At 47.7% G+C, this 24,477-nt stretch overlaps 1 protein-coding gene across 10 annotated transcripts in view; it reads left to right on the top strand.

Moving 5' to 3' along the window:
* PDE4DIP (phosphodiesterase 4D interacting protein) overlaps positions 1-24,477 on the top strand; it is a 533,445-nt gene that overhangs the window by 200,499 nt on the left and 308,469 nt on the right. For all 10 annotated transcript variants that reach the window (XR_004536642.1, XM_033916500.1, XM_033916501.1 and 7 more), the window contains 2 exons: positions 22,715-22,834; positions 23,626-23,718. Coding sequence is in view for 9 of the 10 variants with exons in the window: in XM_033916500.1 (XP_033772391.1) it covers positions 22,715-22,834; positions 23,626-23,718 (213 nt within the window). In the remaining variant the exon portion in view is untranslated. The remainder of the gene's footprint in view (positions 1-22,714; positions 22,835-23,625; positions 23,719-24,477) is intronic.

The raw sequence follows: 24,477 nt of genomic DNA, 5'->3' as shown, positions 1-24,477 counted from the left end.
TTCTGGTTGTGGTGAAGCTGTAGGTTCGGTGTGAGTCTATAGAAGGAATATGTTTTTTATCAAACGCTATCTTTTGTAGAGTTGTGGAAATGGTTTAGCGACTGAGAAGTAAATTTACATTTGTATGAAGTTTATTCAATAAAAGGCTTTGGGTGTATGGATAGAGCTCCATTGACGGAACTGGTGCCTTCCCGCATGTTGTAGGCTCATTTGTTTTCATACTCTGGCAGCAGCGGCACAGCGGTAGTGGGATTTCTCCCAAAGGCGGACTCTGCTTGGCAGTTCCCGCGACTGGGTGGAAGTGAATATTTGGATGGCTCCAGATGTGTTCTTCACATAGCCGGTTGCTGACTGAGCGCTAGAGGTGTGCGCTTATTTTCCTAAGTTGAGGAGAACGAAGCAGCATTCATTTATTTCTCTCCAATATTCATTTTAAGCATTTTATGCCATGACAGTGGGAAAAATATTTTAATGGTTGGCTCATTTCGGCATGAAACAGGGGAGCACCGCAGCGTTCATGGGGTTTATTTTGCAGCTGACCTAGGTCACTGTATCCTGCAGCTTCCCTGTTTTCGGAGGTTCTATGCCTTGGGAGTGTATAAACAGCTTTTGCCACTGTTGCGGTGATATACCTTGTGTGTGTGTGTCCCCACTCTCTCTACTTGAAAAGACTTAACTACTTTAGTCGTGACTGTACTGTTATGCCTCACGGTGCTTAAGAAAGGGTTTCTGCCCTGTGCTCAGCCGCCCAATCTCAGTTTTTTGCCGTTATGGGTCAGCAGAAGGCAAATTGCTGCACAGTGATTTCAGCGGCATGAGAGTACCCTGTGTTTCATATGGGTATCTTCTTGCCTCTCTTGGGATCCCTGAAGGGTGAGTCTATATGGAGGTTTAGAGGTTTTCTTATTCTTTGAGCCTTTGTGCAGAGCTGTGTGTGTCTGGTAGCACTATAGAATTGATTCCTGAACGTAGTACGAATAGATTACGAAGTGGGGGAGTCTCTAGGGTTATAACGGTACTTCACATCTTTATGTGTGCAGAACTGTCTTTTCTATTTCTAGGGTGCCAGGGACTGCAAGTTTCAAAGCTTCTCGCACAGATTTTTCAAGTTGCCATCTTCTCATGGCACCTGCTAGACAGTCCCTCAAACTGGCAGGAAGAACTGTGTGGCTCTTTCTAACCAGGGACAAGTTACCTATTCTCTCACACCCACAGAGTAGCAAACGCTATGTGACTGTTGGAATCATCCCTGAAGCTCTCTTTAGGGATGTGAGCTGTGTCTGATAACAATTAGGGTGCAGATTGTTTCCCATGGGGCGGTCAATGCAGTTTCTAGATTACATGTAGTACGTTTTCATTTTAAAGGCAGTAAGTTTTTGGCTAACATTGCATGGAGTTTTCAAATTCCAACATACTCCATCTTACATCGCAAAGCTGGAATTTTGTGGGAAAGTTCCTTTTAGAGAATGACACGGTGGCGGTTACCCGCGGCTAGCAGCGTTTAGCCATGGGTAACCCGCCGGAACGGGGAATGAAAAATAACAGTCGTTGCGGGGACGGGGACAAGGCCATTCACCGCCCGTGGAGCGGTGAATGGTCTTGTCTCCGCAGTGAGGCATTTAGGATCGCGCGGTCCCCGCAGCCACCGCCCGCCCGTAGCGTTTAGCCAGCTCCCTCCCTCTACCTCACCTTAAATTCTGAGTTTGCCGACTTCCATTTTCCTGAGCCGCACGCGTTCAAAAAGCCGTGCACGCGTGGCTGCGTGAGTCCATCAAGCTTCTCCTCTGACGCAACCGGAAATAGGAAGTTGCAGGAGAGGAGAAGCTTGATAGACTTGCGCAGCCGCGCGTGCACGGCTTTTTGAACGCGTGCGGCTCAGGAAAATGGAAGCCGGCAAACTCAGAATTTAAGGTGAGGTAGAGGGAGGGAGCTGGCTAAACGTTGCGATCGGGTAGGTGGGGGCTGCTAGACCATGAGATGGCGTTTGTTCCCGGCTCATACTAGGAAGGAGGGAGTGAAAGGAAAAAATATTCTGGGTCAAGGGGATGAAGAGGGAAAGAAAGAAACCCACAGCAGGAAAGAAAGGAGAAGACAGGCAGGTGAGCCAGATGCTGGAAGCAGGGGGGGGGGGGAGAAAGAGGGAAAGAAGCTAGATGGGATTGAAAAGAACAGACACGCTGGTATGGAAGAGGAAGATAGGGGAAATCTGGACAGAGGAAGGTAACAGAAAGAGGGGAAATTATGTGCATGGGGCATAGGGACAGAGACATAAAGGGGTCATGCCATGGGGATGGGTATATGGACACAGGGGAGGGGCATTGGCAGATACATAGGAGAGATATTAGAAATGGGGAAAATAGGAACACAGAAGCGAGATAGTTTGTGGGAATGGGACAGGGACAGAGCTCGCAGGCTCCAGCGGCTTACACAAATTACATTGTAACGTGCCACGAAAATAAGAGGGAGGGAGGTAGATAGATAGGCCACGCAAGAGGAGCTGAAGGGTGGTAGAAAGGAACAGATTGTAAAGGAGGGAGGGAAGGATGGTGGTGGAAAGGAATACAACAGACATTAAAAGAGGGTAGAGAGGAACAGACCCTGAAGGGAAATGTGGAAGACATAGTGGGGAGAAGATGCTGGAAGGGAAGAAGACAGATGCCAGACTATGGGGGAGCGGAGGGAAGAAGATGGGTGCTAGACCAATTGGGGGAGGGTGAAGGGAGAGGCACAGTAACAGCAAATGGAAGACGCAGAGAGAAGACACACAGTGGATGGAAGGAATTGAATGAGAAGATGTGGAAAGCAGAAACCAGACAACAAAGGTAGAAAAAAAATTCTATTTATTTATTTATTTTTTGCTTTAGGATAAAGTAATTAGTTGTGTTGATAAAAATTTATAAACAAAGCCCTGCCAGCTGAACATCTCTTTCTCTAGTTCAGCAGCAGGAACTTTGATTTATAAGAAAGGAATAAGCTAAATATTACAGTGCTAAGGCTTATGGATGCTGTGGGGACGGTGACGGGGCGGTGAATGGGATGGCAGTGGCGGTGACGGAGCTGTGAAAGGGATGACGGTGACGGGGCGGTGAAGGGAATGGCGGTGACGGAGCGGTGCAGAGGATGGTGGGCCGGGGACAGATTTTCTCCCCGTGTCATTCTCTAGTTCCTTTCTTCCAGAATTTACAGCTCTTGTCCAGCCGTTCCATGACCATATGATCTTCATTCTGAAGGGGTCTTCTCTTCCTCTGGTAACTCTTTATGCTTCATCATGAGGGGGGGGAGACACTATGATAGGTCAGGGGGCTTTGGGTATTTTTCAGGATGCTTTCAACTTTGCTCCTCCCATTTCAGATTCTTTCTTGGAGTCACCATGTATTGAGCTTCCAAAGGATACGTTCATACGAGACCCCTTTTAAGTGTTGTTGGTGCTCAGGGCAGTAGTTTTAGTTCTTCCGGAACTAAGGGAAGTTATTCCATTTACTTCATAATACCTAAGATGGGGGAATTAGTCAGACGGGGGCTGGATCTCATTCTGGTAAATTAGTTTCTCAGAGTTAGTTGTTTCTGGAGAAAAACTGAGAATATTTACAATTTTCCTGTGGACACCGAATTAGCACTATCTTCACTTGGCTCTAATCGAGCAGCGCTATCAGTTTTGGCAGATGCCATTTGGCCTAGCCATGGCTCCACGAACATTTTAGAAAATGAGGACAGTAGTGGTGTTTTGGTGCAAACAAGAGTTTCAGGTACTTTCTTTCTTAGACGACTGTTTGATTCGGATGTCTTCCAGCCAGGTCAATTTGTCAGACACAAACAGGTGATTTCTTTTATGTGAACTTTTTTTTTCTTCTTCTTCTTCTTCAATTCTTTGGATGTGAATCTTCAAATTTCCAAATAACTCTTTTCTCCTGTACTAATTATTGGAATATCGGGGGATGTTGTTCACTTAGGAGAGGAATGTATTTCTTCCCAGAGACTGGGGCGACAGGCTACAGTCTCAGGTTTGCCTTCTTCAGTCACCAAGAACAATAGTATGGGAATTCTGTACAGGTTCTAGGAACTATGGTGGTGACTCCACTGGGAACTTCGACTCGCTTTCACGTGAGAATGCTTCAGCAGTCGCTTTTGTTCCAGTGGTTCCCAGTATCTGAGGGCTCAAATTGTAGTATCTAGTAGGCTCCTCAAGCATTGCTCAATAGGCTCAGCGACATTAATCTTTTCAAAGGCATGCCTCGGTCTTTGCTGGACTGGCTTATAGTCACCAAACATCCCAGGCTGTTGGGTTGGGGGACTCGGTGCTTCAATCCTCAGTGCAAGGAGTATGGTATTAAGAGGAGACTCTGTATTCGTTCATTCTTCTGTACTGAAGCATGGTCAGGCTACTGTTTCAGGAGTTTCAGACCATTCTTCCAGAATGACGATAAAGGTCTTTAAGGACAGTGTTATGACGGTAGTATTTCTCTACAGCCAGGAAAGTACGTGATGTACTCAGTTGGCGAGTAAAGTAATTGTTCTACTTCAATGGGTGGAATCTCATCTTCCTCTTCTGTCAGCGCATCATTTTACAGGATAGGAAAAGGGTTTAGATCAGGGGTCCCCAAAGTCCCTCCTTGAGGGCTGCAATCCAGTCGGGGTTTGAGGATTGAAAGCAGTGCATGCACATAGATCTCATGCATATTCATTGGGGAAATCCTGAAAACCCGACTGGATTGCGGCCCTCGAGGAGGGACTTTGTGGACCCCTGGTTTAGATAGACTTTCTCACCATAAAATCTTAGCAGGGGCCGCCTATTGTATGTTAAAATGTACAGCGCTGTGTATGCCTTTCAGCGCTTTAGAAATAACAAACAGTAGTAGTAGTAGTAAAATCTTCTACATCCTGGAAATTGGGAACTATTCGCTCAAACATTCCAGCTCTTTGTATAAAGGTGAGATCTCCTAGACTTAGACCTCATGGCCTCATCTCGAAATTCAAAGCTTCCTAGCTTCTTCAGCAAACGCAGGGAGTGGCAGTCAGAGGGGGTAGCAGTATTGCTTCTTTCTCGCCTCTGGTTTCTCTTTTTTAAGTGTTTTCCCCTGGCTGATGATTGGATGGATTTGCCATCTCAAGCTAGCTTTCAGGGCACAGTAATCAGAGAATCTCCGGATTGCCTGCACCGTCCTTGCTATGCAGATCTGATGAGTCTTTCAACAGTCGAACTGTTGAGATTCCCGGTATCTCCGGATTTACTCACTTAGGGTCCAATCAACATGGATATTCATCCTACTTTGGTAATATGACCTAGCTTTTGAAATGTCATGGCTGACGTATAAGGGTTATGCGAACCAGGTTATTTCTTATCTTCTCCAGAAGATACAGATGTCTTCACTTGTGGCTTATGCTACCGTTTGGAGGCTTTTCTTTTCTTGGGTACTTCTCAACATTGGCACCCTTCCAGACTTCTATGTTTTGTTTTTTTTTGTATGTTTGTTTTTTTGGCACAAGCGTATTGCCAAGAGCTTAGCATTCAATTCCCTTCAGCTTCAAGTGGCAATCTTAGCTTGTTACAAGGGCTAGGTATCTCGCTCTTCGCTTACTTCTCAGCTTCATGTAGTTCAGTTCCTAAAAGGGGTACAGTATATTTGTACACCTCTTAAGAAGCCCTGTCCGGAGTACAGTCTTAAGGTACTTCTTTCCAGTTCACAGAAGGCTGTTTCAACCTTGTCTTTTGAGACTCTAAAAGGCTGTGACGTTGAGCATGGTGTTTCTTAAGGCCATGGCTTCGGCTTGGCGGTTTTCTGAGTTGCAGGCCTTGTACGGCGGGGATTTTTATTTTTGATTTACAAATTCTGGGGTGTCAATTCGGACAGTACTACAATTTCTTTCTAAAGTGGTGTTATCCTTTCTTTTATGCCGCTCTCACTTTTCCTTCCTTCTTCCTGGGAGGAAGAATGGGGAGGCGAGCGTTTCATCACTGTGTTTCTTAAAAGTGCGTAGTATTCTCCATAATCTAGGTTTCTAACGACTTTTAGTCGTTTAGATCACCTCTTTGTATTCTTCAAGGGACGCGACAAACTTATGGCAGCGTCCAAAGCCTCCATCGCTCGAAGGGTCCAGGAAGACATTCTTTACGCTTACTTGATGGCAGGGAAGCGGTTGGTGGAAGAACTTCATGACCATTCAGCTAGAGCGATGGCAACTTCTTGGACTCAATCCAGAGGTTTTTTTTCCTTGGAGGAGTTTTGCCATGCGGCCTCTTGGTCTTCTAAGAATACTTTATCTCAGCATTACTGGTTGGATGTGGGGATACATGCGGAGGCTGCGTTTAGTGCTTCGGTTGTTGCGGAAGTTGCTTCCCACCCAGATTGAAGATTGTTTTGCTACATCTCATTGGTCTCTGGATTCATCTGCTGCTGTTGCTAAGGAAGGAAAAATTATATTCTTACCTGTTAATTTTCTTTCCTTTAGACGCAGCAGATGAATCCAGAGCCCTACCCTTTCTGGATATTGTCTGTCGAACTTTTTTTATTTATTTTTTTTTTTTTTTTGCAACTTTTGAAGTCTTATTATTGATAGTTGCATTCTGTATTATTACCTTTGAAATTTGTTATGGGAAAGAAGTTTTATACATGCTAAGCATATTGATGGTTACGGATGCTTGGGCCAGGAACAATACTGAAGATGCAGGAGGCGTGCCAGCCAATAGGACCACCTGTTAATCAGTTTCTCTATCTCCACCTTCTGGTAGATGTGTGCTATCCCATTGGTCTCTGGATTCATCTGCTGCATCTAAAGGAAAGAAAATTAACAAGTAAGAACATAATTTTTCCTTACACCCCCCTCCCATTTTTTTTTTCTTTTCTTTTCTTCAAAACTGAGTGATCAGTTTGCTTATAATTCTATCCTGCTTACCAAATGTGATTCTTCTTTCATCTAAACTGACATAAAGGGGATGGAACTCCTCTCATAAGGAAAAGCTGAAGAGATTAGGGCGGTTCAGACTGGAAGAGAGACGACTGAGGGGGAGGGGAATATGATTGAGGACTACAAAATACTAAGTGGTGTAGAATGGGTAAAACACTAGGGGGACACTTAATGAAATTAAATGATAATACTTTTAAAACAAATAGAAGGAATTTTTTTTTTTAATCTTTATTAATTTTCAAAACTAATACAAAGTGCCATGAAGTTTACAAACATTAATCATCAACATAAGCACTCAAATTCCATCAATATCATTACAGAAAAAAAAATCCCTCCCTTTCCTTCCAGCAATTCAATCAAGAAATAAACCAAAAAGATATCCTCCCACCCACCACATCCTGGATATATAAAAAAAATAAACAGTAAATTAAATAAAGACAATTATGTTAAATTAACAAAGCTTGTTTCACTTCAGTGGAAGTTTTTTGCCGAGTTTGTCGGTGCGCACTCATTCCAGAGTTTTTACAGGCCTATGTTTACTATCATTTTTATATTTGCAGTTTCAGTCAAACCCCTGAAGAAGGTATGTTTATCGAAACATGGACTGTGTCGGGTCTTAGGTTTGTTTGAAGGGTGGTAATATTTAATTGCATTGATATTTGATATAATAAACATGGCCTGCATCTTGTACATTTCGTCTGCAGTTCCTTTTGTTTTTTATTTGGTCACTCATTTTCACTGCAGCTTTTGTTGAACTTTTTCCTTTGTTAGATGCCCTATATGACCTTATCAGGGTCATGAGCAAGGTATCGGCATATATGGTCTCTACTTGCAGAATGCTCTGGATCAGGCAGTGGGCTGTACAGCCTCCAAGGCAACTTTAAGCAGACTGTCTTAAGTGGCTTTTCGGTAAGGGCCTAGACAATCTCGTGGCCAGTGTGATGGATCACCACCCTAAGTCTCTGCCAGAGAACAAACCGTGCTGATCCCCCAGGAAGGAGTAGAGATATTTTTCATCTTGTCAGTAGCACCAGAGTTCCTATACCTAGAGATCCTTCCAAGGTTACAGACAGCGATTTAGCAACCCCAGGCACCAGCAGTCCTCGGGGGGGGGGGTCTCATGTCTACCTGCCCTCCAATGATGCCAAATTGGCAGCCACATACATCTCCGCACATAGAGGGAGCCTGTCGGTGTTTCAGAGGGAGTGGAAGAGAATTTCCTTAGACCAGTGGTGGTGAACATCATCTGAGTGGGTCACAAGATAGCGTTTTATCATCATAATGCAGATTTGCTCCTTGATTCTCTAGCCAGAAAGAGGCCAAGGTCTGAGCCACACTCCAAAGGCTCCTGTCCCTGACGACAAATTGGGCTGAGGCAGATAGATACTCCATGTACTTCATTGTGCCCAAGAAAAACACAGAAGACAAGAAGCCTATCTTGGATCTCAAGGCCATCAATATGTTTCTGAGAATCCCATGTTTCCACATGGAAATGGTCCATTTACCGTATTTTCACGCAAATAACGCGCACCCGTGTAAAACGCGCACACGGGTATAGCGCGCAGAAATCACGATGATATGTACAAAAACTTTTGTATACCGCGCTCACGGGTATACCGCGCATGATTCCCGACTCTCCGTTCACCCCCCCTGACTTCCGTGCACTGCCCTGACTTTCCGTGCGCTGTCCCGACTCTCCGTTCACCCCCCCTGACTTCCGTGCACTGCCCTGACTTTCCGTGCGCTGTCCCGACTCTCCGTTCACCCCCTCTGACTTCCGTGCACTGCCCTGACTTTCCGTGCGCTGTCCCGACTCTCCGTTCACCCCCCCTGACTTTCCGTGCACTGTCCCCCCTTGAAGTCCTGTCCCCCCTTGAAGGTCTGTCCCCATCCTGAAAGCCTGATGCCCCTCTCCCCCGACGTCCGATACATCCCCCCCCCGGCAGGACCACTCGCACCCCCACCCCGAAGGACTGCCGACTCCCCAACAATATCGGGCCAGGAGGGAGCCCAAACCCTCCTGGCCACGGCGACCCCCTAACCCCACCCCGCACTACATTACGGGCAGGAGGGATCCCAGGCCCTCCTGCCCTCGACGCAAACCCCCTCCCCCCAACGACCGCCCCCCCCCCCAAGAACCTCCGCCTGTCCCCCAGCCGACCCGCGACCCCCCTGGCCGACCCCCACGACACCCCCACCCGCCTTCCCCGTACCTTTGTGTAGTTGGGCCAGAAGGGAGCCCAAACCCTCCTGGCCACGGCGACCCCCTAACCCCACCCCGCACTACATTACGGGCAGGAGGGATCCCAGGCCCTCCTGCCCTCGACGCAAACCCCCCTCCCCTCCAATGACCGCCCCCCCAAGAACCTCCGACCGCCCCCCCAGCCGACCCGCGACCCCCCTGGCCGACCCCCACGACCCCCCCCACCCCCCTTCCCCGTACCTTTGGTAGTTGGCCGGACAGACGGGAGCCAAACCCGCCTGTCCGGCAGGCAGCCAACGAAGGAATGAGGCCGGATTGGCCCATCCGTCCTAAAGCTCCGCCTACTGGTGGGGCCTAAGGCGCGTGGGCCAATCAGAATAGGCCCTGGAGCCTTAGGTCCCACCTGGGGGCGCGGCCTGAGGCACATGGTTGGGTTGGGCCCATGTGCCTCATGCCGCGCCCCCAGGTGGGACCTAAGGCTCCAGGGCCTATTCTGATTGGCCCACGCGCCTTAGGCCCCACCAGTAGGCGGAGCTTTAGGACGGATGGGCCAATCCGGCCTCATTCCTTCGTTGGCTGCCTGCCGGACAGGCGGGTTTGGCTCCCGTCTGTCCGGCCAACTACCAAAGGTACGGGGAAGGGGGGTGGGGGGTCGTGGGGGTCGCCAGGGGGGTCGCGGGTCAGCTGGGGGGGGGTCGGAGGTTCTTGGGGGGGGCAGTCGTTGGGGGGAGGGGTGTTTGCGTCGAGGGCAGGAGGGCCTGGGATCTCTCCTGCCCGTAATGTAGTGCGGGGTGGGGTTAGGGGGTCGCCGTGGCCAGGAGGGTTTGGGCTCCCTTCTGGCCCGATATTGTCGGGAAGTCGGCGGTCCTTCGGGTTGGGGGTGCGAGTGGTCCTGCGGGGGGGGGGATGTATCGGACGTCGGGGAGTCGGCCGGGCAAGAGGGCTTGGGCTCCCTCTTGCTCCGATCGTGGATGCGGGTGCGGGTGGGAGCGCGTGCGAGCGGTCGTTCGGGGTGGGGTGCGAGCGGTCCTGCTGGGGGGGTGAATCGGGCGTCGGGCGGGGTGGGAACTATGTTTAAAAACTTTTGTATACCGCGCTCACGCATATAACGCGCGAGGGGTATGCGCGGTAGGTAAAAACGCGTATAACGCGCGCGTTATATGCGTGAAAATACGGTAGTCATTGCAGCAGCGTCTCCGTTTCTTGCCTCTCTGGATCTCACAAAAGCATAATCTGGCCACAAGAAACATCTGAGGTTTCATGTACTTCAGGAACATTTCATTTTGTGGCTCTCCTGGATCTCACAAAAGTTTCAAGTTTCAAGTTTATTTGTTCTTAATGAATCGCCTATTTAAATTGCTAGGCGATGTACAACATAGTAAAATATACAAATAAAATATTGGTGTTAACATATAAAATAACTTTTGTTATGGGTTAAAACTTACAAGAATTGTGAGGGTAAGTGGGGAAAAAGTTACAATGTTTGGATAGGAGAGAAGGAAAAACATAAAAGGAAAGAACAAAAAAAGGGGGGTAATTTTAGCTGCTTAAATAGAAATCGATGATGTATATACTAAGAGTCATAAGCATCTTTAAAGAAAAATGTTTTTAGAGTTTTTTTGAATAAGGTTAAATCTTTTAATTCTCTAATGTATTGGGGTAAGAGATTCCATGAATGGGGGGCCATAACTGAAAACATATCGTGCCGCCTGATTCCTATAACTTTCATTGAGGGAACGGAGAGGAGATTATAAGAGGTCGAGCGTAGAGACCGTGTCGTGCTATAGGGGATTAGCCACCTGTTGATAAATTGTGGTTCATTAAAACTTAAGGCTTTAAAAACTAAAAGCAATAATTTAAAAGTAATACGATGGCTTACCGGAAGCCAATGGGATTTAACCAACAGGGGGGTAACATGATCATATTTTTTTGCATTGTAGATCAGTTTCACGGCAGTATTTTGTATCAATTGCAGCCTTCTTTTTTCTTTTTGAGTAATGTTAAAGAGGAGAGAGTTACAGTAGTCTATTATCCCAGGACAAGCAGGCAGGTATTCTCACTAGTGGGTGATGTCATCCGACAGAGCCCCGATACGGACATCTTGCAAGCAGTGTTCCCTCTAAGCGGGCGGGTGTTGTGAGCAAACTTTTTTCACTGTGAGCTAAAAATATCGGGCGCCAGCAAGTTATGAGCCAAATAAATATGTTGCTTTCTACCACAGAACTTCCTTACGTTTGTATGGAATCTATCCCCTTTCAACTTTAGAGAGTGCCCTCTCGTTCTCCCTGCCTTAGCTACTAAGTCTATTCCCTTCAGTACCTTGAATGTTTCTATCATGTCCCCTCTCAATCTCCTCTGCTCAAGGGAGAAGAGGCCCAGTTTCTCTAATCTTTCGCTGTACGGCAACTCCTCCAGCCCCTTAACCATTTTAGTTGCTCTTCTCTGGATCCTTTCGAGTAGTACCGTGTCCCTTCTTAAAGTACCAGTGCTGGACGCAGTACTCCAGGTGAGGGCGTACCATGGACCGGTACAGCAGCATGATAACCTTCTCTGTCTCTTCAGTCCAGCATCTGCCCCTTCCATTCACTGTCTGTCTTTCCCTGCCATCTCTCCTCCTGCCCCCCCCCCCCCACCCCCCAATTTGGTCTAGCATCCATCATCTTCCTTCTGTTCCCCTCATGGTCTGGCATCTCTATCCTTCCCTCCCCCCTGTGGTTTTTAGCATATCTCTCTTCTCATTTCCTCCACTCAGATCTGATCATTCTCTGCTCTCTCTTCCCTTTTCTTCTCTGGTCTTCCTTCTCTATTTTCTGCCTCCATCTAAATTAAATTCTTTCTTACTATTTAGTCCCGTTTCCCTCTTTTCACTGTGTCTACACACAGCTTGTCACCCCTTTCCCTCACCCCTCCATTATCTTACTATTTTCTTCCCCCTTTATTTATCTCCTCCTTCCATCCAGTATGTGTTCTTTCCCCACTTCCATTCAGCATCTGCTCTCCCTTCTCAACTGACATCCATCTGCCTTCTGCTCTCTCTCCCTTCTTCTCACTTCCATCATCTGTCCCCTTCTCTCTCTCTCTCTCATCTCCTCCATTCCATCATCTGCCCCTTCTCTCTCTCTCTCTCTCTCCCCCCCCCCAACTTCCATCATCTGCCCCCCTTCCCCTCACCTTTGTGGGTCACTTTCTTTCCCCTGAGGGTGGCTCATGTCACAGGGGAAGCTTTGGCCGAGCAGAAACCGCTTGATTGACAGTGGAACTTACTTGATTGATGTCGATGCTGGGGCCCGTTGCCGTTTGAAGGAAAAAAAAAAAAGGTGGAAAAAAGGAACCTGTAAAGGCGAGAGGAAGGGAAACCTCCAGGACAGCTGCTTTTTGCCCTCCTTCAGCGGCCCAAGAGTTCAGACCAGCAGCGGCAGCTCTGTATGCTTTTAACTTCGGCACAGAGCTGCCCCTAATCAATAGTTTAGCGCGGTTTCATGAGGCAGCCTCGGGGCCTTTGATAGCCGGCCCGCTTCGATGATGCGATGTGGGCCGGCCTAGCAAAGGCCCCGAGGCTGCCTTATGAAACCGCGCTAAACTATTGATTAGGGGCAGCTCTGTGCCGAAGTTAAAAGCATACACAGCTGCCGCTGCTGGTCTGGAGGTGCGGAGACAAGGCAGGAGGCAAACGCGGTGGAAGGCAGGAGTCCCGGCGAAGGCAGGAGTCCCGGCACAGCGACTGCAACAGGAAGTTGCAAGTCAGCTGACGCCGGCCTTTCGTTGCGGCGGGGACCGAATCCTTCGCGGACCGGCAAGATTTTGTTTGCGGACCGGCGGTTGAAGAACTGTGCTCTACACTGTGTGCGCTGTGACGAGAAACTTGTGCGCTGCGAGGTAATATTTTGAGCGCCAGCGCACCCCAGCGCAGCTTAGCGGGAACACTGCTTGCAAGCATGTTTTGCTTGAAGAAACTCAGAAGTTTCGAGATGCCCGCACCGCGCATGCGCCAGTGCCCTCCCGCCCGATGTACCGGGCGTGTCTCCTCAGTTCTTTTCTTTCCGCGGAGCTGAGAAGTTTATCTTCATTCTGCGCTGACTGAATTTTAGTTTTTTGCCTTCTTTAACCCGCGTTTTGTTTATTTCTTTGATTTTATTTCACTTTTGTTTTACTTTCAAAAAAAAAAAAAAAAGTTAAAAATTATTTCTTTCGGCGGTTCGGCCGGGCCGGCCTCGTGGCTGCGGCCTAGCGCCTTCGACCTTGCAGCGTCGATTTTCCGGCCTATGTCCAGACCAATCACCGGTTTTAAAAAGTGCAGCAAGTGCCAGCGTGCGATTTCGTTGACGGACCCGCATCGACGCTGCCTTCAGTGTCTTGGTCCGGAACACGTTCCGAAATCGTGCCGGCCTTGTTCCACGCTCACTGCGCGCTCGTTTAAACGGCGCTGCTTGCTCTGGGAGTCGATGTTCAAGATGGAGACTGCCAAGGACATGTCTGCTGCTGCGGCTGCTGAGGTTTCGCCGGTCCATTTGAAACCTGCATCTGCGACTCCTGCATCGAGCATCGTGAAGCCCGCATCATTTGCACCGGCTTCAGCATCGAGTTCAGCATCGGCGCCTGCCTCCGTCTCCTCGGTTCAGGTACCGCCTTCCGCTGTCCCTCCCGTGGTCATCAAAGTGCCTAAAGCTGGCAAGCAGAAGCACTTGGCCACGAAGGAACGCGAAGACCGTGCAGGAGGACCCCCTTTCGGTGCGGATCCCTCCATATCGGCTTCGCTTCGATCCCTGCTAGAAGCTCAGTTTGTCGAGCTTATGCAAACTATGGGACCCCGGCTTATCGCCAACATTCAGGGTGACGTCCCGGCCCCGGTGCCAGGGGGCGGTCCGCCCCCTCCCCCTCCTCCTCGTCGTTCGATCTCCCTGCTCGACGAGGGGGATCGGCGGAGGGCGGCGGAATCCTCCAAGAGGGCTTCCCTTCCTGATATGCCGCCTTTGGAGCCCATCACACCTCCACGACAACAGGGTACTCGATCGGCCCCTGATAATCGGAGTCCTGGGCATACTGCATCGCAGGATGAGTTCTTCCGCACTCCATACCAGACTTGGGTGGCGCTGCGTGAGTCTGCATCTCTGCCACCCCTGCGATCCACTGCATCTAGTCCTATCCATTCCTTCGAGTCTTCGAAGGATCGATCGATGCATAGAAGATCTCGTTCCCCGTCCCGTCACCGGGAGGGGCATCGATCTCGGCACTCTTCTCGACACTCCTCACGTCATTCGGAGGTGTCTCCGCAGAAGAAGATGCAGCGTTTGGGATACTCCTCGTCGGATTTATCCCAGCCGGAGGGACCAGAGTATGAGGAACCATCTACCTCCTATTCTCCATGCCGATCTCAGCTCTCCCTAGACCCGGAGGCTTCCACTTCTTCTAGTCCGTCTCGTCGGCCGGCCTTGGCAGACCAACTGTCTTTCTCATCCTTTCTCCGACAGATGGCGGATGACTTGGATGTGACTTTGGACACTGGGTCTAAATATTCTAAAGAGTATTTGGACACCATGCATTTGCCTCACCCTCCGGCAGAGACACTTCGGCTTCCTCTGCATAAACTGCTGGACCAGACTTTCATGCGCTGTTTTGAGACACCGTATTCCATACCTGCAGTTCCCAGTAAGCTAGATGCTCGATACCGCATCGTTCACCACAAGGGGTTTGAGGGAGCTCAACTTTCTCATCAGTCCCTTCTAGTCGAGTCCTCTCTCAAGCGTTCTCATCCCTCCCAAGTCTACGCTTCCGTGCCTCCGGGCAGGGAGGGGAGAACGATGGATAAGTTTGGTAGACGTATCTATCAAAACTCGATGATGGCGACTCGTGTGCTCAATTACAACTTTTTCTTCTCTTCATACTTGGATTTCTTCTTGCCGGTGCTCCGCAAGTTCATCCCTTTCATCGATGCTCAGGCTCGTTTCCAGTTTGAAGAGGTGGTGGCGACCCTGTGCCAGTTACGTCTTCAACTGATGCAATCCTCCTACGATGCCTTCGAGCTCTCGGCTCGAGCTGCGGCCTGTTCGGTCGCCATGCGTCGCCTGGCGTGGCTTCGTACCATTGATATGGATCCGAACCTCCAAGACAGACTTGCAAATGTACCTTGTGCAGGAGCGGATCTGTTTGATGAGTCTATAGAAACTGTGACTAAAAAGCTTTCGGACCATGAAAAGTCTTTTCAGTCTATTCTGCGTCCTAAACCGAAGCCTCAGCAGTCTCGTCCCTCTAGACCGCCTCAAATTTACCAGCGGCGTTATCAACCAAGGCAGACTCCTCCTGCGAGACAGCCTGCGAAGAGACAGCCTCCCCAGAAGACTCAGCAGAAGCCTCAGATGCCGGCTGCACCTAAGGCTACTCAGCCTTTTTGACTCTCTTCCAGGGAGCATAACCTACGTTCTGTCTTCCCCTGTTTTTCCCATAGGGGGTCGTCTCCATCATTTTTGTCATCGATGGGAGTCAATCACCACGGACCTTTGGGTCCTTACCATCGTAAGAGAGGGATACTCTCTTCATTTTCAACGGGTCCCCCCGGACCATCCTCCAAGAGAGTATCCTTCCAACTTAACGCAGACCGCTCTTCTTCTCCAGGAGGCCCAAGCTTTGCTTCGGCTTTGGGCCGTCGAGCCGGTCCCGTTGGATCAGCAAAACCGAGGGTTTTACTCCCGGTACTTCCTGGTCCCGAAGAAGACGGGCGATCTGCGGCCCATTTTGGACCTTCGAGTCCTCAACAAGTTTTTGGTCAAGGAGCGGTTCCGTATGCTGACCCTTGCCTCTCTCTACCCCCTCCTCGAGCAGAACGATTGGTTATGCTCTCTGGACCTCAAGGAGGCCTACACTCACATCCCGATTCATCCGGCCTCCCGCAAGTTCCTCAGATTTCGGGTGGGACATCTACATCTGCAGTATCGAGTGCTTCCATTCGGCCTTTCCTCATCGCCCAGAGTCTTCACGAAGTGTCTGGTGGTGGTGGCCGCTGCACTCCGGAACATGGGTCTCCAGGTGTTTCCATACCTCGACGACTGGCTCATCAAGGCACCGTCGGCTCCAGAGGTCATTTCGGCGACCTTGACTACAATTTGTTTCCTGCAGAACTTGGGCTTCGAGATCAACTTTCCCAAGTCACATCTTCAGCCCACCCAGTCTCTCCCCTTTATCGGGGCTGTTCTGGATACCATCCAACTTCGAGCGTTCCTTCCTCCTCAACGCATGGATGCTCTTCTTCTACTCTACCAGTCGGTGTCTTCTCGCCAATCCATCTCAGCGAGACACATGATGGTCCTCTTGGGTCACATGGCATCCACAGTTCATGTGACGCCTTTTGCCAGACTACATCTCAGAATTCCTCAATGGACCTTGGCATCTCAGTGGACTCAGGTGTCCGACCCGTTGTCCCGCCACATTGTAGTCACTCCTGCTCTACGGCAGTCTCTTCTCTGGTGGATGACCTCTTCGAATCTATCCAGAGGTTTGCTGTTTCACTCTCCTCCCCACCAGAAAGTTCTCACGACCGATTCATCGAACTATGCATGGGGAGCTCATCTGGATGGTCTTCGCACTCAGGGGTTCTGGACCAGTGCGGAACGACTCCATCAAATCAATCTTCTGGAGCTCAGAGCCATCTTCAATGCTCTCCAAGCTTTTCACCATCTGCTTCACGACATGGTGGTCCTTATTCGCACAGACAATCAGGTCGCCATGTATTATGTCAACAAACAAGGGGGCACGGGCTCGGCCCCTCTTTGCCAGGAAGCTCTTCGAGTCTGGGATTGGGCGGTCCGCCACAACACCTTCCTCAGAGCTGTCTACATTCAGGGGAAGGACAACGTCTTGGCAGACAAATTGAGTCGTCTTCTCCAGCCTCACGAATGGACGCTCCACTCCGACCCCCTTCATCAGGTCTTTGCACAGTGGGGGACGCCTCAGATAGACCTCTTTGCAGCCCCCCACAACTTCAAACTGCCTCAGTTTTGCTCCAGGATCTACACTCCTCATCGCCTCGAGGCAGACGCCTTTCTTCTGGATTGGGGGAATCGCTTCCTATATGCGTTCCCTCCTTTTCCTCTCATTCAGAAGACTCTGGTCAAGTTGAGATCAGACCATGCCACCATGATTCTGATTGCTCCTCGGTGGCCCAGACAACCTTGGTACTCCCTTCTACTTCAACTCAGCAGCAGAGAGCCAGTACTTCTTCCAGTGTTTCCTTCACTACTCACTCAACATCAAGGTTCACTACTTCATCCCAACCTGCAGTCCCTCCACCTGACAGCTTGGTTCCTTTCAACATAACTCCTCACCAGTTTTCTCAAGCAGTGAGGGAGATCTTGGAGGCTTCCAGGAAGCCTGCTACTCGACAATGCTATTCCCAAAAATGGACTAGATTCTCTTCTTGGTGTATTTCCAATGCCACGGAACCTCAACGAGCTTCCCTTTCTTCTGTATTGGACTATCTTCTACACCTGTCTCAGTCTGGTCTCAAATCTACCTCCATACGAGTCCACCTGAGTGCTATTGCGGCTTTCCATTAGCCTCTACAGGGGAAACCTTTGTCTGCTCATCCTGTGGTTTCCAGATTTATGAAAGGTCTTTTTCATGTCAACCCTCCTATCAAACCTCCACCTGTGGTTTGGGATCTCAATGTTGTCCTATCTCATCTCATGAAGCCTCCGTTTGAACCACTCAACAAGGCTCCACTTAAGTATCTCACCTGGAAGGTGGTTTTTCTAGTGGCCCTCACGTCTGCTCGCCGGGTCAGTGAGCTTCAGGCCCTAGTTGCGGATCCACCGTTCACTGTATTCCATCATGACAAGGTGGTTCTTCGTACTCATCCGAAATTCCTGCCTAAAGTGGTCTCTGAATTTCACATCAACCAATCCATCGTGCTTCCAGTGTTCTTTCCAAAGCCTCATTCTCTTCCTGGGGAAGCTGCTTTGCACACTCTGGACTGTAAACGCGCTTTAGCTTTCTACTTGGATCGCACAAAGCCTCACAGAACTGCTCCTCAACTTTTCGTCTCCTTTGATCCGAACAAGTTGGGACGACCTGTATCGAAGCGCTCCATCTCTAACTGGATGGCGGCTTGTATCTCTTCCTGCTATGCCCAGGCTGGATTATCCCTTCCCTGTAAGGTCACAGCCCATAAGGTCAGAGCAATGGCAGCCTCTGTAGCCTTCCTCAGATCGACACCGATTGAGGAGATATGTAAAGCTGCCACTTGGTCCTCGGTTCACACATTCACCTCTCATTATTGTCTGGATACTTTCTCCAGACGGGATGGACAGTTTGGCCAAACAGTATTACAAAATTTGTTCTCTTAAGTTGCCAACTCTCCCACCATCCCATTGGGGTTAGCTTGGAGGTCACCCACTAGTGAGAATACCTGCCTGCTTGTCCTGGGATAAAGCAATGTTACTTACCGTAACAGTTGTTATCCAGGGACAGCAGGCAGCTATTCTCACGTCCCACCCACCTCCCCTGGGTTGGCTTCTCAGGCTAGCTACCTGAACTGAGGAGACACGCCCGGTACATCGGGCGGGAGGGCACTGGCGCATGCGCGGTGCGGGCATCTCGAAACTTCTGAGTTTCTTCAAGCAAGACATGCTTGCAAGATGTCCGTATCAGGGCTCTGTCGGATGACATCACCCACTAGTGAGATTAGCTGCCTGCTGTCCCTGGATAACAACTGTTACGGTAAGTAACATTGCTTTCTGGATATTATTAAGGAGTGAATTAGAATATTAATAGATTCAGGCTGTAGGAATTTGGCGAGTGAGCGAATTAAACGTAATTTATAAAAACATGTTTTGACAATGTTGCTAATATGGTCATGATAGGTAAGTTTATCATCGATCAAGACGCCTAAAATTTTTATAGTGGTAACCAGTTCTAATTCGGTGTTATTGATGGAAATTGGAGAGCATAATATTGTATCTCTTTTCCAAGAAAAGAGCATTGATTTCGTTTTTTTGAGGTTTAATGCCAATTTATTTGTGTTGAGCCAGTTTTTTATTGTTACAAGTTTATTGTTGATAGTTGCAATGTCATCTTTATTTTCAGGATCTAATGGATGGATGAGTTGAATGTCGTCAGCGTACGCGAATGTTGTAAAACCTAGAGATTGTGTTATATTTAAAAGTGGGTAAAGGAATATATTGAAAAGAAGGGGGGGACAATATTGAACCTTGCGGAATGCCATATTTTGAAGAGTAAATTTTGGAAGTGCTATCATTGAAGCTGACGAAAGATGACCGATTTGACAGAAAAGAAGTGAACCATGTTAGAACTTGGTCTTTAATTCCAATTGAATCTAGGCGATCGATTAATAGGTCATGGTCTATGGTGTCAAAAGCGGCAGTTAGATCTAGAGAGATTAGAATTACGGATTTGTGGTGGTCGAGAAAGTAATGAATATTATTGGTCAAGCCTATCATGGTGTATTCTGTGCTGTGGAATTTTCGAAACCCAGTTTGGTGGGGATGGAGAGCGTTGGTTGATTCGATGAAATCTGAGAGTTGTTCAAATACAAATCTCTCAGTAAGTTTAAGCATAATCTGGCCACAGGAAACATCTGAGGTTTCATGTACTTCAGGAACATTTCATTTTGTGGCTCTCCTGTTCAGATTGGCAACAGGCCCCCCACACTTTCACCAAGGAAATGGTGGTTGCAGCTTATCTGCAAAAGATAGGGATCCAGGTAATCCTTAATCTGGATGTTTGGCTCATCAGAGGTCCATCCAAATCAAGTGTCATCTAAAACCAACCCAGAGTTCAGAGTATCTGGGCATTCAGTTTGACATGGCTCAGGGCCACGTTTTTCTTCCTGAGCCATTCAAACAGAAACTCAAGCGACAAATCTTGGATCTCTTTGCGATACCTATTCCTACTACTAGGCATTACCTTGAGGTGTTGAGTTCTATGGCAGCTTCCCTGGAGGTTGTTCCCTGGGTCAGCCAGGGCTCACATGAGACCTTCCCTGGATGCTCTTCTGTCTTGGTGGTCCTCTCAGCATCATTCTCTTCAGATACAGCTCTCATGGTCAGGGACAGTGAGGCACAGTTTATGCTGGTAGCTTCAAGAAGACTCCTTGTCGAAAGACATGTATCTCTGAATCATGGAGTGGGTGACTCATGACCGATGCTAGCCTATTCAGCTGGGACACCCATTGTGAAGACCACTTTATTCAGGGCCAATGGATTCGCCATCATAACGGGTAGTCCATAAAACATCTGGAGCTCCGAGCCATTCGTCTAGCGCTGAGAGCTCTAGAACAGGTCCTAGAGGGAAAGGCAATAAGAGTGTTCGCCAATAATGCCACAGCAGTAGTGTACCTGAACAGAGAAGGAGGCACCAGAAGCGTTCCTCTACGTCTGGAAGCTCAGATGCTCTTCCGGTGGGCAGAAGTCTATCTGCAGGCTTTTTCAGCTGCCCACATAGACGGCATGGAAAATGTTCAGACTGTCTTTCTCAGTTGGCAGTTCTGGACCCATGGGAATGGTCTCTATCCCAAAGGGCATTCAGTCTCATTGTGCATTGCTGGAGCAGACCAGTAATAGGTTTGATGGCTTCTGACAAAAATTTTAAAGGGAAGCATTTCTTCAGTTGAAGAGAATAACCAGGAAGCTTAGGGTTGGATGCCTTGGTTCAGCCCTGGCCCAGCCAAGGACTTTCTTATGTCTTCCCACCGTGGCTCGTGGTGAGCCAGGTCATCCACAGGATCGCAACTCATCCAGAGCTCATGAACTTAGTGGCCCTAGACTGGCCTTTCTGACTGAGGTATGCAGACCTAGTACATCTTGAGCAGGATAGGAGCCTCAAGCTCCCTCTTCATCATGAGCCCAGTCCCTAAGGAGAATTCACAGCCCTAGTTCAATTGTGATATTGCTACTCTTCTTAGGGCTAAGAAGCCTTCTATTAGGGCGGCCTATGCCAAAGCTTGGAAAGCTTTTCAAAAGTGAAATGAAAGAGACCGGGTGGAACCACTCTGAGCTCCCATTCCGGTTATCCTTACTTTTCTGAAGGCTAATATGGAAAAAGGTCTTGCAGTGGCTTCCCTCAAGGAGCAAGTGGCAGATCTTTCATGCTTCCGGGCACAAAGTGGTAGAAGTTTCATTTACAGCTCACCCAGATGGACCAGATTCCTGAGAGGGGTACTCCAGTTAAGACCTCCACTGAGGCATCCTTTCCCATTATGGAATCTTAACACCATCCAAAAGGGCCTCATTAAAGCCCCATATGAGCCACTCAGACTCATCCCTTTTAGATCTCGCAGTCAATGGAGTGTTTATGGTGGTGGTCGTCTCAGCAAGACATATCTCGGTCTTGTAAGCTCTCTCTTGTATAGAGCCCTTTCTACAGTGGCATTAGATGACATAAGGCACTTCCGTAGGCACGATTCTCGTGAAAGGTAGATGCTGGGAATTTAGACCTTTAAAACTCTGGCCTTTATTTCCAGTGCTTACCTTTCATGTAGCTGTGATTCTACAAACAGCACCATTGCGTGATTGACACACAATTGGCATCCATTTTCTAGGCGGCTGCTGGTACCAGCGTCATTTGCAGAATCCAGCCCTTGATGTCTCCTTAAGGAGCTTTTCCTAAACACAGACCTGTCTAGCCATCTCCAGCACAATCTTTACCATCAGAGACTGCATAAAGAAAGTGCCATTGAAGGTTTTGTCTTGTCAGATCAGTCAGTCCCATGGCCTCTTAGCACACATACATTGGCACAATTTGGTAGTATACATTGTGAGCAGACTGCTTCAGCATAAGACTCATTTCATGCTGATAGTGTAAGTCTAGTGCAAGTGTCCTCTGGCGCTGTACTGCAGTCTTCCCTTGCAGTTAATGATCTCGGATGGCACAATCCCCTATCCTAGTAGTAGTACCTTATGAAGAGCAGCCTCGTTGATTCTTGCAAAATATATTCAATGAATTAGTCATGGGCTACTATACAAAGCTACCATTTATCCAGTATCAACAGCCCACTGCAATGCCATCTTGTTCCTCAGGTATTAACTTCTGCACAAAGATAATCTCACAATTTGATACTTTCTCTCTACTATTGTCATCCAGTAGCACCAGGATAAATATCACTTTGCCACCTACGGTAAAAAATCTGTTACAGGTGAAAAACAGTGCTTTACAGTCATTGGGGGCTAATTGGATTTTATATACTTTGTGATTACTGTGATACAAAAATTGATCTTTGGGCTATCTTACAAATTATCACTTCCTGGGGGATTGCAACAATTGAAGTAGAAGTCAAGCAAGCTAGATGATCCAGATAAAATGAACAGTGTGGGGGAATACTAAGGAAAACCCCCCCAGGAGATCCATTTGTGTACAGTATGCTTGCTAAGGCATGTTTGGAGGGAAAAAAAACCTTTTCTCTTTAAGTCACTGGTGGTATTGTTATCGCCATCTTTTGGTTTCTAGAGTCTGCTGGGATTTCAAAGTCATATGCTATATCTATGCTACTTCAAATTTGGTTTTCTGTGCTGATCATTGTACTGTTCTATTGTTTATCTACAGACCTATAGATCTGAGCACGGATGCAAAGAAGCAAAACATTGTTTTTCTTCCTTACCACAGATACTGCAAGAAAAGCTGCAGACCATGGACTTGGAGCTCAGATCTGTCAGAGAAGCATCAGAAAAGCAAGAACGTACTATCCAGAGTCTAAATGAAGCACTGAAAAACAAGGAGAATGAGGTACCGTATTTTCACTCATATACCGCGCACCCGTGTAAAACGCGTACATGGGTATAGCGCGCGGGAAACTGTAATTTATGTAAATAAATTTTTATATACCGCGCACACCCGTATACCACGCATGACGTCAGAGAAAGGGCGAGACCGCAGGAAGAGGAAGCAACGCAGATGCAGGGCTCACAGAAGGGCCGGGACTGCCGGCAGAGGAAGCAGCAGGACAACGGTAGGAGCTTCTCCATGATGGGGGGGAGGCTATGGGGGTGCGAGCGGTCCTGCGGGGTGAATCAGACGTCGGAGGGGGGGGAACTATGTAAAAAAAAAGTTGTAAAATGCGCTCACGCGTATAACGCGCATGGTTATGCACGGTTTGTAAAATCATGTATAACGCGCGCGTTAAATGCGTGAAAATACGGTAATGAACAATTCTGTGAGTTATGCTGGGATAGAAAATACCTTGTCAATCATTGTGTGAACAAGAAAATTTTTAGATGGCAACATTTTTCTGGCATATCTCCTTCATTGAATGGCATAGGCACTACAGTGTCCTCATTTTCTGACATGGTATCTATCTCTGTAAAAGAAAGTATCCTAACTGCATGATGCCATCCAGTAAGGTTAGGAGTTGTGTCTGTTCTATGGTAGCATTGGGAAGGGAGTTTTCTGGATGTGTTGCATATTTTTGTTTTTAGGCTTGGGACATCATCTCTTGGATGTCACCAGTCTTAAATTAATGACGCTCTTTTTTAAATGGTTTGCATACAATGGTTTGAGGTTTCCCTGTCCATTTGCAGACTGAGGAGTTATACCATACCATGGAGCAACAGAATAAGACGACATCCCAATTGCGTGAGATGTTGCACACTACTAAAGCACAGCATTTACAGGTAGCTTTCTACTAATTTTAGTTTTTCAGAGTTTTTATGTTACTGTGCATAGGTAGTGGCCAAAATCTATAAATATTTATCTATCATAAGCAACTGCCTTCTGAATGTATAAGGAATCCATATGCTCTTCGTACACCTTGGTACACAGCAATATAATAAAGGTAATAAAAGACACATATAAAATCTTTTAAAGACAAGTAGAAAAAAAGAGGGGAAAACTAATTTCATAAGCAGCAAAACCCATAGAATAGTTTTGTTATGGTAAATTCATCCTAGTTATATCGGGCCAAAACAATTTTTTAAAATAAAGGACATTAGAAGTTGTATATTCCAAACAGGAAGTTACAGGACTTTTCCCCACTTTAAGTCATAACCTTAAAGGGTTATATCACAAAAGTCCTGCAGCTTATTTTGGAATATACAACTTCTGATATCTTTTACCTGTGTGTGAACTGCTTTGAGTGTATGCAAGTCTTAATCCCTTATCCCTTTATTACACAAAATGTTTCAATTTGCTATAACTAAACTATTTTTCAAAGATCATTTCTCTTAATTTTAAAATAAATTTATACTTGATCATTTTTAGCCTTTGTCTTTTGTTTCCATAGGCTCCAATGTAATTAAGCCAACATGTTTTTATGCTTGGGGTTAGTGCGCGCATTCTTCTGTATTACTTTTACTTCTGTGTTTAATATAGGTTCTTTATCATTGTTACCATAAGAGCCCAATGAATGTTTTTTATATCCCCTTGCCAGCAGC

The sequence above is a fragment of the Geotrypetes seraphini genome, chromosome 12 (genome assembly GCF_902459505.1).
Source record: "Geotrypetes seraphini chromosome 12, aGeoSer1.1, whole genome shotgun sequence".
Taxonomy (NCBI): domain Eukaryota; kingdom Metazoa; phylum Chordata; class Amphibia; order Gymnophiona; family Dermophiidae; genus Geotrypetes; species Geotrypetes seraphini.
This window is presented reverse-complemented; position numbering and strand designations above follow the sequence as displayed.